General features: G+C 37.5%; 1 protein-coding gene across 1 annotated transcript in view; it reads left to right on the forward strand.

The window, feature by feature from the left end:
* GABRA1 (gamma-aminobutyric acid type A receptor subunit alpha1) overlaps positions 1-17,392 on the forward strand; it is a 51,035-nt gene that overhangs the window by 13,120 nt on the left and 20,523 nt on the right. Inside the window, exons 4-6 of the mRNA XM_077824015.1 lie at positions 5,127-5,347; positions 7,956-8,038; positions 14,197-14,340. Of these exons, the coding sequence (XP_077680141.1) occupies positions 5,127-5,347; positions 7,956-8,038; positions 14,197-14,340 (448 nt within the window). The remainder of the gene's footprint in view (positions 1-5,126; positions 5,348-7,955; positions 8,039-14,196; positions 14,341-17,392) is intronic.

The following is a 17,392-nucleotide window of genomic DNA, read 5'->3' on the forward strand; positions in this document are numbered from 1 at the left end:
GAAACCTCTAGCACAGCTGCTGTAGGTGCTGGCCTTAAACTTAAAAAATGATGTAAAAGCAGGGGTAAGTTCCTTTACTTTTTTGCATATAAATGGAACCTTGTTCCCTCTCACATGTGAAGGGGCACTATTGAGAAGCCTTGGTCTGATGTATGGCTACTAAACCTTGCTATATCCTCACCATCTGTATAAAAATGAGTACTGGAAATATCCTAATAAAGTAGGCTTTTATTTTTTCCCTATTTAAATTAATCATCTATCTAATTGAAACACCAACGGAACTGGAAGAGAAAAATATAAGTGGAGGAACTAACACATCAAAGTAACTGATTCCTTTGGGTGTGTAAATTGCTGGGTGTATAAATTAGACCAGTCTCCAAAGTTACAGCTGCACTTACACAGCAGTTAATTAAGTTTCTAGCTGAACAACGTAGCATTCCATGATGGGATTATAGATAAAGTGTTTCTCCAAAAATTAGTTATTTTTCATGTGCCACTTTTTGGTACTTTGCCCAATGCCACCATTCTAATGTTGCTCGAAGGGGATGATAGCATTTACACATTACAACTGATTTGAAAACTGCAACAGATAGTTCTTTTAGGATGATATTAAAGCAGGCAGATGTGTCAGTGTGTTGGGCTGCACAAACTAGTTGACTGCCCCTTTAGATGCTCAGTCCTTTCCCGTGAAAGGTAATTCAGAAGAATGGGTGGATCAAGTGACCGATGTTCTCAGTGCACACACACTAAGATGGGAAGCAGCTGCTTTCTAGTGGAGAGTGGGGCATACCTGCACAAAGGCTGCTTGTATTGAGTGGATAACTCTAAAGCCGAAATAATAATTCAAAGCAAGTAATGCATTTGGTGAGTTTTGCCTTTCTTCCACTTGCATATAAACTGCAAACAGATTGTGAAATTCTTACATTTATTTGTTATTTGAAATTATAAGTAAATTACTTCAATGGCAATTTCTTGGACTGCAATTTGTTTAATCCTGCTATTAGTCACAGTTTGCACTCTGTTGATAAATTAGATAAGTCGCTTCAAGTTGCTTCTCTTCCCTGATTGGCTAATTGATATAACCAGCCAACACAAGGCAACCCAAGTATTTTTTTAAATACTAGTATGAAATTTGAAATTAATCTTCAGTAAATAGTTAGGCTTTTAAACTAAAAATGTAGCAGTTTAGATTTCAAAAGTGATTTAGGATGCCTCTATTTTTGAGTGCTCAATATGGGACACCTTAAAGGGGCCTCACTTTCAGAAGGCGGCTGCCCAGCACATTCTGAAAATTGGGATCCTTTAAAATCTCTCAGGTTCAGCACCCCAAATCACTAGCCACTTTTGAAAATCTTAGCTGCTTTTTGCAAGTTGGTTCAGATGTTCATAGGAAGCAAACATTAAAGGATAATGAACGTGATTCAATCAAAAATCATTTTAAAATTAGAATTAATATTTATGAACATTTTCCCCACCTATTTGCTTGGATAGACTATTGTCTGAATGTGGGTAGCCAGTTTCATTGTGGAATTCCAGCAGTGGATGCCACCCTGTTGAGCAATACATTTGGGGATCTTCTCATGGCATAAACTTAAGATCAAGACAGCTTGTAGGCTTATTGATATATATATAGGACTATGCCAAAGCTGGACTTTCTGTGTTACTAAGATTTGGTTGATTCAAGTGATTTAATTATTGAATACAAGTTGAAGCTAATTTGACACTTGATACATGTCTATCTTTATATGACACTTGGCATTTGGGTAAAAATATAATACTAGAACCTAACATCATCTATTTTCAAAATTAAGCATAGGTGTATATTAAAACAAAGAACTAATATATCAACATCAATATATCTGAATTTATGTGGCACGAGGAACCACGAGGTATGAAAAAATAGGATAGTTCCTAAAAATAATTTTATAAACATACACCACAGTCTTAATTTTCACTACACTAATCTTGGGCAAAGACATGCATTGATTTGTTAATAAAATGAAATTTACAGTAGAGGCTTAGAGTTTGTGAACCAGTATCACATAGGCAGGTGTATTTTAATGTTTAAGGAATTGTTGCTAGTTATGTCACCTATTGCTCATCTACCTTTCAGGAATCCAGTAATACTGTGTAGCCTGTTGACACCGACCCTACTACTCCCTCTTAGAAACACCTAATACTAAATTTGTGTACTAAGTAAAATGAACATGGAATAAGAAAGAGAGATGGAACACATAGCATATGGTTACCATCACCCCAGTCATTTTCCTTCTATGGTCTGTCTCTCTTTCCCCAAATCTTCCATGGTTTTTTAGATGCGAAGCTCCGCAGGGCAGAAATTCTGTCTTCCTATATATTTCTATAGCAACTAGCACAATGGGGCCTAGCCTTTGGGTGCTCCTGCAATATACATAAAATAATAACAGTACAAACAAACAAATAATAATAAATAATAGCCAGAGAGAGGCAGCAAATAGGATTAGGAAAACACAGAAAATATTAAAACATTTATTTTCTGGGCTTTACAGGCCTCCCCGAAAGCAACAACCCTAAAATATTTGGCAATTATGTGAATTATTGTGTGGATACAAAGGGTTAATTTATTTTTCTCTGATTACATTCCCATTAATGTAAATGTGACCAATCCTAGCTGTGAATGGTGCAGTCTGATTCTTGTCTGGCTTGTTTAACTACATATTTACTAGAACTACAGCAAAGAGTTTTGGGAACTCTATTTTCCTGCTCTGTTAAGTCATGTCCCGTGCCACAGAAATCACACCCATTCTGGTGAGAAGATCTGACCATTTGATGTTAAAACTGGCTTTCTGATAGCTTTCATCTGAGAAGAATAGCTAACCCTAATGAAGTGTGAGCATAGCCAAAGCATGTTCATTTTTAAATGTCAGTGAATGCTCTGGGAAAAGGTTTTGCAGGGTAGAGAAGCCTATAGTCAGGAAGGGCGGAGTGCCTGACTAGATCCATAAATACTTCCTCTCTGCTTTTGTTCCTCTTCCATCAAATTATTTGGTCACACAACTGATCTTCTCTCAACTTCAGATCCCCCTGCACCAATATCCAGTGACTGATTGAGCTCCTTAGTCTCCTCCTTCCAAACTTTCACGTCATCCCATTGTATTCCCTTTCCTCAGTATCAGATGCGGGTGAACAATTGCTTCTATGCTGCAAGGCTGTCGTTTCCTGTGTTTATCTTTCACCACGTGTTTGAGTAGGAGGAAGTTTTGGGTAGAGCTCGGAGAACATGATGAAAGCTCAACAATCTCCTGTCACCTGCTGCTCATAAGCCACCGAGCCCTCTCACCTCTGCTTTGGTACAAACATTGGTGTGAAATCCTGACCCCACTGAAGTCAGTGGCAAAAGTCCCATTGACTTAAGTGGTACCTCATGTGAGCCTTGATCCAGCAAAACCCTTCAGCATGTACTTAACTAGAAGCATGTGAGTAGTCCCATTGAAGCCAAATAATCCTGCCCCCAGTTGTGGGATGGAGTAGGAGTCAGTAGGTGACTGAAAACAATAAAAATACTAATGTGATTAGAATTAAGCACATGCTAAAATGGCTTGCTGGATCAGGGCTTAAAGAAACATTTAGCCACATGTGTCTAAACCATTTGCCTATGTGCAAGGAATTTGATTATGAATATCATACCAAGATAACAGATGAAACACAAAGACATACTGCAACCTTTCCCATCTAAATAACCTGTAATGCAGCTGATAGTTTACTGATTAGAAAACATCTCACAATGGTTTCTGCTCCATGAAATACTAACATTTGTTAAAAATAAATGGAGGAGTAAAGGTGGTCTGGTATGCGGGAATCTGGTGAGGAACCTAATTTCTTCCATTATTCTTTCCAGAGTGTCTGTCTTTCCTGATTGTATTCTTGGATAGATGTGTAGTTCTGTTACTTGTATGTGTAATATATGTCTATATATTTTGAGTGATGGCAGTGATTTTCCTTTATGGTTTGCCATTGGTTCTTTGTCAAAAAGTCTAAGGGGAGACTCAGTCTTCAGCCAAAAACAATGGATGATTGCACAGTGTAATTTTAAATCACAGTGTTTTTCAATAGCTTCATAATAATCACAGCATCATAGCAGTTACAGATGGAAGAGACGTTTAAAGTCACATAGTTTAGCCTCATGTCAGTACACGATTATTTCCTAAAAAATAATTATCATACTTAATCATCATACTTCATCAATTATGTGATTTATTGTGTGGATACAAAGGGTTAATTTATTTTTGCAGTGCATTGTTCAAATATGTCCTTTTAGCCATTATTATTTCTAATATTAAATCTTTTCTATCATTCCCTGTTGGAAACTATTCCATGATTTTATATATCTTACTGTCTGATATATATATTTTTATATATTACAACTGTTTTGCAATTTCATCCTATTGCTTCTGGTTATGCTGCTTTGTGCCATGATAAAAAAAAAATCATTCCTTAATGAGCAATGGTTACTGTCAAGGATGAATTCTCCTCTCATTTACACTGATGTAAATCAGGAGTAATACCCTACTTTCAAACTATTGTAAATGAGGAGAGAATCAGGTGTCTCGTCCCATCCCCCATCTCCTCAATTGTTGCCTAGGCAAGCTACAAGTTTGGTCCAAATCTTCCCTTGACTTCTCTCTGTACAGTCCAGTGATTCTGTGCACTGAGCTCTTGCACTCTTTCCTCATAAATCATTTCTGCCATAATTTTCAGTGATCTCTTGAACTCCCCCACAACTTGGCTACATAGGGCTAGAATTGAAGGCAATATTCCAGGTGCAGTCTCACAAAGGTTTATTTTATAGCAAAAGACAAATAGTTTCCAACTCTATTACATAATGCTTCAGCATATGCAGTCAAAATATCATATCTATTGTAAACTCATATATTATTTGCTGTCCATAATGCTTTCTAAGTTTCTTCCTAACATTTGTTTAGTTTAAATGAGTACCAAAGCTGTAACCATCTTAATAACAATCTTTAGACATGCTATACTGGTCTCATAATCTTGCTCTTACAAAAATGCTAAACGTTTATCTGTCAAACACTTGTATGGAAAAATATGACATCTTGAGAGTTTTCCTGTTGTATGAATTGCTCTAGGAATATACAATAGATGTATTTTTCCGTCAAAGTTGGAGAGATGAGAGACTAAAATTCAAAGGACCCATGACAGTCCTCCGGCTAAATAATTTAATGGCCAGCAAGATTTGGACACCTGATACTTTTTTCCACAATGGAAAGAAATCAGTGGCTCACAACATGACGATGCCGAACAAACTACTACGAATTACAGAGGATGGGACACTGCTGTATACAATGAGGTAAGAATAAGAATACAGCATTTTTTCATTTCACTTGAAATTACTACTTTTTACAGTACAATTCCCTCAAACAGAATGGAGAAATATTTCTTTTTGAAGATAATAGTATGTTTGAATATTAGACTTATTAATTATTTTCACAATAGGCCATACAATAATTGACTTAAATTCAGGAGTTTACAATATAATCTTTTTTCTCATGCTATACCATGGCCATTTTTATACTCTGCTGTGATTTTTGAAAGGCACCTAAGGGAATTAGGCCTATAGCATCAACTAGCTTTTAATGGACCTGAAATTGGAGTTGCTTTTGAGAATCCCAGCCTAAAAGCACAATGAAGCCTGAAAGTTTGCTACTCACATTCTAGTGAACTGGGCCTAAAATGTAAAGATTTTTTTTTGAGTACTATGGAAAGACAGACTCTGAGGACTAGAAAAATGAGGGCACAGAGGTTTTTGCACACTTTCCTTGTTCCAGGGGAAATATAGGACATTATAGTCTAAAAATGGACATTCATTGTTTTAGACATAACAGGAAAACCAAGTGGTCTGAAGAATTTGTGAAAATATTGGGGAACATGTTGTTTCATTGATAGACATTACTCTTTTTATTAGCAATGTATCATTCTACTCATGGATAATTTGGATAATGATGAACTTGTGCTAAATGCTATTCAGCAAAGTAAATAACAAATTAATTCCACGCATTGTTATAGAACACAAAGATTTGGACTGAAAAGCTTTATAACAAACAATCGGAAAAGAATGTTGTTTTCTGGTTTGCTTGTATTCTTGTTTTTGGCATCTAGACAGTTGCCAGTCTACAGGTTTTGTCTATGATTCAAAGTATAAAATAATTCTTTAGACTAATCAAGCTGGTCAGATTGATACTTGTGTGAGTACTGAGATTTCTTTTAACACCTCTAAAAATATTTAAAAAGGGGACAGGTGTCCCCAGTGTTTTGAGAAATCCAGATCTCCATGCTCCTGGGAGCATGTCAAATATGTTCAGTTTATTCTGAAACATCTTTCAATACTGTCTAAGCTGGAGTCAGACCTTTTCGGCTGGCAGGGATACAAGTTCAGGTCAATTTTTCTTGTCTCCCCAAATTCTTAGATGTTGGGAACCTAATACACAAGAGCATCACTTTGCAGTGCACTGTTCAAATATGTCCTTTTAGCCATTATTATTTCTGTCTTCCTCACCTTTCACTTGTAAAAGTGCATGCATGCAATTGCTATATGGTATTCAATCATTACAGTCCTTTCCTTGCTGATGTGTGGTGCTTGACTTTTTCAGGGACAATATAAATCCTGTTGTCATAAGCCTTCTCTATTTTACCTGTCTTAGTGAGCAATATTTTTGCATCCAAGCCGATCAGATCTTTATTTTTATCAATCAGGAGCTTGAATTTATCCCAATATAATGCACCAACAACAAGGTTTTCATTTTAAGTACATTTCAATCCTCAAACCACATTAGAACCACTTCAATAAGGCCAGGATTTTACCCCAAGTGTTTATGTTGTTGAGAGATTACAGAAGTATATAATATGAAGGCAGTGAAAGTTTTGTCAGAGTAAGAAGTATGTGATCTATCTTAATATAATTTCTTAATGTCTGAACCTTATGTTATATAATGAATGTCTGACTCTGTTGGGTTGTCATTATCACCAATACATCTCTTTAACAAATTGGTACTGGACATTCTAAAGAACTGTGCTTAAAATGGGAAAAGTGCATCTATAGAACTCCATTTCTATTTCATGTTCAGTGGAACAGTCAATTGCAATTTAAGAAGTGGGTGTTCAAACTTTCTGTGTGGCCTCAGAAATCATTTACTGTGGCCTACCAAATAAAATAATTTTGAAAACTTTATGGGGAAGTCTGTTTTCAAACCTACACGGCCAGTTCATTCTTCCTGGGTTGTCAACTTTCCTGCAATGTTTGCACCAATCTATTGATTTTGGTTCATTACCAAACTGAGGCAGATGTCAAGAAAAAAAGGGCCTAATATAATGCCCATTGAACTCAGTGGCAAGCATCTCATTAATGCCAGTGAACCATGTGTCAGGTCCATATTGTATAGCATCTTTTATATGAAATGAAGGCTTATTTTGCAACATCTGATGCCCGTGTCTGATGATATTAAGTAACTGGAAAATTGGCCAAACAAAAAGCTACTGAAGAGGAAACTAAACAAGCTCTTTAACATGTTGTCCATTATTGTCCTGATACTCCCATTACTCAGGCAAAACTCCCGTTATTGTCCATGAGAATTTTGCCTGAGTAAAGACTCCAGGAACAAATTAAACAATATTAGAAGACTTGTGGAAGATTTCAGGCCAGTCAAGCAACATCTAGAGCTGAGCAAAGATTTACAGCAAGACTGAAAAAAAAAGTCACATTTTAAAAAAGTTGTTCCAAACCGTCTTTTAGAAGTTTGTGAACTATGACAAGAATTCTTTGGATTTCTCTTGTTACTCACTTAGCAAATGTATTTTATAATTGTATTTATGACATATTCTTTTATATAATTGTATATATAATTTTGTTTGTTAACTGCATGAAGCTATAATATTTTCTTTTGCTTTTGAATCCATTGTAGACTGACTGTGAGAGCAGAATGTCCAATGCATTTAGAAGACTTTCCAATGGATGCACATGCTTGCCCATTGAAATTTGGAAGCTGTAAGTTTATTTTTAACTCAGGTTCCCCCTTTTAAGGCCACCTTACAAATATTTCACATCAGATCAGAGCAGAAGATTATTTAAAAACATAGAAACTTGTGGGTTTTTTTCAATCTTTCCCATTTTTTTTAAATGAACATTTTCTACATGACTAAATATAATCCAACATCTTGTCTAGGCATCAGCCAAAGAGATAAATGGCTACACTCCAAAGACGTAGTTGCAGCATGGCATACAGAAACCCACTTTAAGCTTGACTGCAACTGAATTTTAGTTTGAGAATGAGTAAGATCAGTAATATAGATCCATGGATGGATGAACTGATTCAGATAAAAGTGAACCTCTTCCCCCCAAATTTGCACATTTTTGAAATCAAATACAAATCAATTCTTTTCTAAGATGTGCAAATATTTCCATCTCTTTTTAAAAATTGGAACTAAAGCAGAGGTATAATGAAAAGAAGGTGACCTTGTCGCACTTCTGGAGATAAAGCTGTTACAAATCTCATGAGAGAGTCCCATTCTTTCAAGATTTCTAGCTCAGATGAGCAGATTTATGGGTTGAAAATTGAATCCTGTTGATGTCAATTGGAGTTTTGCTGCTGCCTTAAATGGGGCCAGGATTTCACTGAAGAAGTTTAGTTTAGGTAAGCATCCTGGCTGAGACCAAACTCTTGACTCTTTTGAGAGTCATCCATCACAAATATTCCCATTTTGCAGATAAAGATATTATTTTAAAATAATTTAATAAAGTACACATATCAAAAAGCTGAAGTGTGAGAAAGTGCTTGGATCAGAAAAAATAACAGGAGGATTTTATTTCATCTAGTTCAACATAAAAAAAAGATGACAAAATGAGTGCACATTTAATAGGATACAAATTGTTTCCTCAGTGGCTATTTCTCTTTCCAGTAGAAATGGGTCATTTCACTGATAATGGATAATTATTCATTCAATTAATTTGTCACTGGGTACCAGACAATGTGATAATTTACTTTGAAATGAATGGCCCTATATTTACTCTAAGAAAGGATTGATCTATAGCCTCTAGACAGCTACCAGTCTTCTACACACAATTTTGAATAGTGCTGGGATTCAGAGAATAAAAAGCTTAGAAACTTTTAGTGCAGCTGGCCAGAATTTGGTACCTTTTGAATGCCAAACTTTCTTTCAGCTCTTCCAGGAAACATTTCTCACTATCTCCTGTGAATCAGAAGAAAATAAATAAAACCTCCAACTATAATAGGGCATGTGACTACAAGTGTTCTGAAAAAACTGAGCCACCAGGAAGCCTACCAAATATGTTTAATTTGTTTTGAATGTTCTTTCAAGAGTCTCTATTCTAGTCTAGGCTCTCTCTGGCTGGCTGTTTACCTTACAAAGTGTTTGGATTTTCAGATGTACAAGACAAGTTCTCACAAGCAAATGGGAAAGGAATTCTCTGTAGATACAAACAAAATAAGGATGAAAGCAGGATAGATAAAATGAATGCATGTACAAATATAAAATCCTTAATACAAAATTAAAATAAAACAAACAATAATATCTTTAGATGTATTATTTATGGCTCTGATCATGTTTCCTCTGCCCTATACTCTGCCCTATACTTCATTATTTTTATTATCATCAGTGTGTATGATTGCTCTTCAAATGAACTAACTAGGGAGTAGGGGTCAGATCCTGCAGTGATGTCAATGGGAGTTTTACCAATGACTTCAGTAAGAAGAGTGTCTGCTATTTGGAGCTAGATATGATGTGTGTTTGTATGTTCCAAGCTTCCTTCACAAAACTCCATGACCAAAACACACAGTGAACTTTAACAGCCCTGCTACTTCAGTCTCGGACTCTTGTGCAAGGCACTATCAAATATATTGACTGTTTTGTAAAATGTACAAGAAATGGTATCCCTTTGAGAGCACAAAATGAATTTCCTCTGAGAAAAGGAGTGCTGCCTTCCTGGCATCATTCCACTTCTGCTGCTCTGAAGCTCCCTGGAGACTGGGCTTTTGTAGTTTTGGAGGCATGAATAAAGGTTATAGCTAATCTGTGCAATATCATCTCAACACCAAACTTGCAGAGACTTTGTGAATCAGTTAATGGTGATCCAGTCATCATTAAGATGCTTGGTGAAGTAGAACCCCCACTTTAAGCTGGCTTCCAAGTGTGGTGGCTAGAAAAAGCTAAGCTACCAAGTCGCTGGCTTATGTAGTAGCTTGGAGTTATTTTGGGGGCACAGGTCCTCTATAAAGAATTCCCTGGTCTTCAGGGATCTGAAATCACTACCTGTTCCCTGAAGAAGGTGAATCATATCGTGGGGGTGAGATGGCAAACATTTCTTCCTAAATGGCATGATAAGGAGAAAACTTTGACAGTTTCCAGTATGCTACACTCATTTCCCCAGAGAGGATGATATGGCCCTAGGATTGGAGCTGAGGTCTCAGAATTAGAACTGGTTAAGAATTTTTTGATGGAATGTTTTTTTCCTAGGAAAATGCTATTTTATCAAACCACCCCCCACCAAAGTTAGCAAAAATGTATCAGTTTTTAAGGTTTAGGATGGATTTTCTGGCCAAAATGAGAGCAACCAAGATCTCAGAATAGCCAATAGCCTGGTAGTTAGGGCACTCACTTTGCATGTGGGTGACTCAGCTTCAAGTTTGACTTTATCCTGACTATTGGCTGTTCTGGGGTATAAAATTCAGAAAAAAATGTAAAAGGTCTTTGGTTCATTCCATTGTGGAACAAAAAAAACAAATGTCAAAACCTTTAAATTTGTCATGAAACAAAATTCTTGTTTTCTGACCAGCCATACTTTGACGTTAAAGCCTAGTTTATTAGCCCATTGTCTCCCTGAATCTCAATTTTTTTTCTTCTATTTACCTTGCTGACACCCAAGCCTGGGGGGTTTAAACATACATAGATAGAGCAAAATGCATTCATGATGCAGTCTCATTTCCATTATTACCATATTAGTTCCAGCAGTTTCTGAATTATCTAAGAGTATTGGAAATCTTTTGCCATGCTATCCGGTGAGTGATACAGTTTCCAGGTCATTTTTATTTGGAAAAGAAACGTGTTATCATATTCACATGAAGGTGGGAAGATATCTAAACTTGACCATAGTTTTCTGTGGTGAGATTTATACTCAGGAAAAAGGAGGCCAGGCTTTACACTTACCCGTAAGTTGGGAGGCCTATTTCAATACTCATGGACCACCAACACTGCATATTTTGACTAAATCACATAGCGTGTCTGAATGAACCTAAGAGAATATTAGCCTGAATAAAGGCTTCTCATGGTCACAAAAACCACTCCATAAACTAAAATCTTATTATTACAGCTAATGGCTTGACACAGCAGTGATTGCCCAGCAATGTCTGGATTGAATTGTGCTGGACAAGAGCTTTTTCATTTCCTCCATCATTATATACTTCTTTCTGGAACTGATTCTAGAAAGGTCTCACAGCAATAGGGGTGGCACATATATTCCATGGATTCTGCCCATGTTGTCAAGGCCAGTAAATGCTCCAAAACTAAAATAACTTGCCAAAATATCATCCTAAGCAGGAGGAGGTTCCAGTTGACTGGGGCACTTTATAACAAATGCTTAAGAGGCTTCTGGAACAACAGAAAGGCATATGCTGGCAAGGACAATATCAGAAAGGCAGATGTTCTCCTCACCTCTATGAACAAAATCTGATTGTCAGTTCAGTTAACATTTTCCATTCATATAAAACCAAAGTCACTCAGGAAAGCAGCAGTGGTAATAAGGGCATAGGACATATGTTGTCATTTATCTAATACCTGCATCTCTACCTTCGGGTGGGGGGGAGGAGTTACAAAATGAATTTGAAATCAAAGCTGACAACTCTCTTCTCCACACTGGTTAGGCCTCAGCTGAAGTACAGTGTCCAATTTTGGTCACCAATGTATAGAAAGGATGTAGAGAAACTGGAAAGGATCCAGAGGCGAGCGACAAAGATGATCAAAGGGATGGAATGCAAGCCATTTGAGCAAAGGCTGAAGGAAGTGGGTATGTTTAGTTTAGAACAGAGGAGATTAATGGGGGACATGATAGTGGTCTTCAAATTCTTGAAAGGCTGCCATATAAAAGATGGAGAAAAATTGTTCTCTTTTGCCACAGAGGGCAGGACAAGAGGCAATGGGTACAAACTAAAACACAGCAGATTTTGATTAAATCTTAGGAAAAACTTCTTAACTGTAAGAACAGTAGGACAATGAAACAGACTGCCCAGGAAGTATGTGGAAGCTCCTTCACTGGATGTTTTACAAAGGAGGCTGGATAGCCACCTATCTTGGATTGTTTAGACACAACAAATCCTGTATCTTGGCAGGGGGTTAAAGTAGATGATCCTTGTGGTCCCGTCTAATCCCATGGTTCTATGAGTCTATGAATCTGTAATACTGTAGTTATTTGAAAAGACAAACTGATTTTCAGAAAAGCAGAGAACCCAAAACTCTCACTGACTTCTAATGGAGATTTGGGTTCTCAGCACTTTTGAAATTCAGGCCCTTGTCTTCCAACCTGTCCTCATACTCCAGAATTAGTAGAGTGCTTTCAATTGAGGAATAATATTTTCACCTTTCCATTATGCTGATACAGATTAATGGGAAAATGTTTGCATGTATGAATTAATTGCACAGTTACTAGGACATGATTTTGCATTTACCATGGTTTCCAATAAAGTTACCACTTATTTACATTGTTACTTTGAAATAATGTACGCTATTAATGGCTGATCCAACTCCAGTGGAAGTCAGTGCACTGACAAATGGCAACGGTCCCTTTTACTTTAATGGTGCAGGAGCAAACCCCATAAAATTCCTTTTATCACCACTCTCTATCAACTCCATCTTCTCAGCTTCCAAGTACATCTTATGTACTGATACAGTAAATTATTAGCCCACAAGTGAGGTCACGTAAATAAGATGCCAGGCTCTCCTAGCCACTTGCCACTCCCAAACTTGCACAGACATGCTCCCACACTAAGTGCTCTAAGTGAGGTCCATTAGATTGCAGAATACTATACCAGGAAAAATGATGGATGAATCATTTACAACATGAAGAGAAAAAATATTCACATATAGTTTGATTTTTGCTTAGTGACCTAGTCATTACAGGACACAAATACTTGACTGGAACATGCAATGCAATGCTATGTGTGTAATACCACTGATTCATTTCTGTAACACACTAGACTTAAACTGGATTGCAGAGAATGGGAAGAGAGTCTATAGTGAACTGCAAAGCTTGTTTTCTTTCTTTTTGTTAAGTATATAAATGTAAGTAAGTGTGAACAAAGATAAGGACTTTCAGCACTCTCCAGAGATAGCAGGTATAGAAAAATATATTCAGCATAGTTCAGAGTCATCCAGGCCCAGGCAGTCTCAGGGCTTGTCTATATGAGCAGTTAGTGCATGGCAAGCTGGAATGTAAATCTATCCCACACTATCCTGCCATGCACTGTCTATGCCGACCCTACTGCCAAGCACTAAAAGTTCCGTAGTGTGCTGTGATCTACTCTAATTTCAAAGCGGGGTAGATCAAAGCACTCTAGTGTTCTGAAGGGTCCACACAGACAGTAAGTGCATGTCATGCTAGTGCAAGATATATTTACACCCCAACGTGTTGCATACAAACTGATAATATAGTCCAGCGTGGAGGCCTGTCTGGGCTTAGATGAATTTGTGGCCTCTGTGCCACTTAAGTCTCATAAAACAGGGTGAGTGGGGAATGATGGTCTACAGATGGGGTGTCCATGCAGACGGTAGAGTTCTAATCATGCTGACGAAAAGGAGACCATTGAAGCTTAGCTGGGGGAGGTTTATTTGGACCCCGTGGCCCAACCCACAATGCATATAGGTACAGAGGGGTCTGGCTGCTGTCTCCCATCATGGTCTGGAAGCTAGAAAAATGGAAGTGGTCCTTGGCATGCCCATGAATGAAGGGATGCAGATTTAATGCCTCATCCCCGCTTGGTGTTTCCTGCACAAAGTCTGATATACTCAGGCTTTTCAATATCAGGAATGGGATGGGGAAGAGATGGATTTCTTCCTCTCGGATTTAAAAGGCAGTACTCTACCTTTGCAATATAATGTAAAAGGCTAGGAAATGAAATATTTTTTCTTTTAAATTAGATGCCTATACCAGAGCAGAGGTTGTGTATGAATGGACAAGGGAACCAGCGAGGTCTGTGGTTGTGGCTGAAGATGGCTCTCGATTGAACCAATATGATCTTCTGGGGCAAACTGTGGACTCTGGAATTGTTCAGTCCAGTACAGGTGTGTAATAAAGCATTGTCTTGTTGGGCGTGAGAAAAATTTATATTGATAAGATGCTTTAACCTGCCAGAACAGAACTTAAAAAGTAAAAGAGATAAAAATTGTAATACAAAGTGATTGTTAATAGGAGGGCATTGACATCTAAAATGGCAGTGTGTTCTGGTACAGTAAATATCTTCACACTTGAACTGATGGTTAAAATGTTTTATCAATAGGAAGCCTACAATAGTGACAAACAGTATCTAAGCAGAAGAAATATAGTAATGTATATCAAAAAGGAAGTATTCAACTCATTCTTATCATCTCTCTATCTTCTCACTGTGATAGTTTCCTGCTATGAATGGGGGGAAAATTACAAGTTGTTATGAGAAAGGACAATATCTTGCGAAGAAATATTTTTTTCATTATAAATCACTGTATATGGAGCTTATATGCCAGATAAAGGGCCATATAAGGGCAGAAGGCAAACCTGTTTGTTGTTTTAAATACATCGTGAGAACTGAAGCTCAGTTGTGGTTAGAATTAACAAAAGTTCAATAATTAAAGTAAAGTAGGCTTAAAATGGACTTCTAATATTAATAACAGAAAGACAAAATTTGAAATATAAGCACTCTAGAAGGGTGTTAAAATCTCATATTTCATCTCCCAAACAGTTACTTTGGGTGCAAAAATTTTGTTTTACAAGCATAAATGCTGATTGGAAAGTCCAAATGTGGGATGTAGAAGTCCTATTAAAAGGCACCAACTTTTATTTGTTCACCCATGAAATCTATGATGGAAGAATAGGCTTTTACTTAAGGAACCTGATCATGAGTCAGAAAATCTGGGTTCAAGTCCCAGCTCCGCCACAGACGTTATTGTCTGACTTTAGGGAAGTCATTAAATATTTTTCTCTGCTTCAGTTCTAAATTTATTATTGTATCTTAAAAGCTCTGAGATCCCCTAATTGAAGTTACTACAGATAAGTGCAAAGTATTTTTATTTTTGGTGCTACTTACAGATGATTAAATCTGATCTGTTAATTTCCAGTGCAAAACCATTTGCTGTCAGGCATAAACAAACAATACTCACTCACCATCATAGTATCATATGGCTATGATTTCTGGGCAGAATGAAAAATTTTGCTCTTCCACTGCTCAGCATTCATTTCAAATAGCTTTAATTTATTTATTTTGGCTAGTTCTTAAAAGCAGTATTAAGCTGAAAGTTGGGTATCAACAAGCTATGACACTGTTGATGGGATTGAATGGTCAATGGATCATAAAGAATTGCTCCATTAGGAAAAGTAGCCACATTATATTGAAAGTGACAGAACCAGTGGATCAATTACAGTAGTACATTTACACCTGAATAAATAAAGAGCTTTTTTAATGTTATTCACAAAAACAGTGCACTGAGAGTGAGCCCTCTAATACAGTCTTCCCGTGACTACACAGCTTCAGGAATTTACAAACAGACCTAGTGAGTCAACTACATTTCAGAACAAAAAAGGATCTGCTAGGATACTTGCAGGTCCACTCTAGAAAACTAAACAGAATGTAAAATTCAAATCACTGCTCAAGAATTATTTCATCAGTTCCATCAGGAATGATACATCTTAAGCAGAAGAAATAAGGAGTTCAAGTGTGCAATAATATCAAAACAAAATTAAGAGAGCTGTTTAAAATGTATTAATAATGGTTGTTTGTTATGTAGTGCTAAAGGCGTACAAGGTGCTTCACAGGCAAATAAAAAGACAAAGGGTGAAATCCTAGCCTAATTGAAATCAGTGGTAGCTTTGCCATTTACTTGTGTGGGGCCAGAATGTCACCCAAGGTTTCTGTGCTAAAGGCCAATAAAAGTGATAAACAATAAGGATCACATCCTAAGCTCCTTACTCTAGCCACTGCTGCCCTGTCTTGTAGAACTGACCTCAACAGGGGATCTATGGGAGGAAAATTCTGTGAGACTTCCTCATGATGTTTCATCTGAATTTCTCTACCTAGTAGATGGGTAAGAAGGAAAGCTAGATTGCCCTCTCCCTCCCCGAAAGGACAAAGCAGAGGGTTCTGCCTCATTCCCATGTATCTTGGGAATGCCAGAGGCCAGGGATATTTCTGAGGAAGTCGTGTGCCTCAAGCCTTGCTTTTGGATGTCCTGCCCCCCTCGAGTTCCCAGACAGTGCAGATTCCAACGGGGTCATGATGCTTGGCAATACTCCACATGTGGCTCTTTCTTTGACCACCCACAAAAGGGGTTTCCACAATACAGCATGACCTCTACAGCATAAATCCCCTTTAGGACTTCATGAATGAATGATTCTTGCCCTTCCTAGGCCCCATTTTTGTCTCTGGCTCACTTCCTCCCCACGTGTGTATCTGCGATCCCTGTGGAGGTCTTTTTGCAGGGTACCAACAAGGAAGGGATGGAGCCGTAGAGGAATTTAACCTCTCCCCATTCTACAGAGAAGGGCCAGATCTGGGTGCAGACGTAATAGAGAATGACTGAGGACTCACATTTTACTTAGCAAAACTCTCACTGAAGGGAATAGGATTTTACCTGAGTAGAAAATTATTAAAGATCTCTGGCTTTGAGCCTGTAGGCTCTGAGAGTGATTACAGTGTCATTCTGACAATATCAGAAAGGAACAATGCCCCTTCTCAAGAGACCAGAGTTGTGACATAAGGAAGGTAAAAAGAAATTCAAGAAGTACTGAGACAGAGATACTAAGGCTTCTTCTACAGGGAGAATTGCTAAAGTTACACCCTCAAGGGCCAGAACTGGGCTAGCTGCACCTGTGCAAATCCTTTGGTATAGAAGGGCAAAACCAATTTAAACCATGATTTGTTCCAGTACAGCTTAACAGGCTTTTTCTGCCTATGCTAAGTGATTGTTGCAGTGCATCTCCACTGGCTGAAATCTCTGGTGCAGAAAAGCCTAATTGAATCAGTTTTGCCGCTTAGGAACTATTTTGACCAAAATAGTTGACTTTTTCCTCTACCCAATGGAAGGTAAAAAGGTACATAAAGAGTCAGAAACTTGGAAAGATACTTAAACCATGTAGTTAATACTA

Source organism: Eretmochelys imbricata, chromosome 8 (assembly GCF_965152235.1).
Source record: "Eretmochelys imbricata isolate rEreImb1 chromosome 8, rEreImb1.hap1, whole genome shotgun sequence".
NCBI lineage: Eukaryota > Metazoa > Chordata > Testudines > Cheloniidae > Eretmochelys > Eretmochelys imbricata.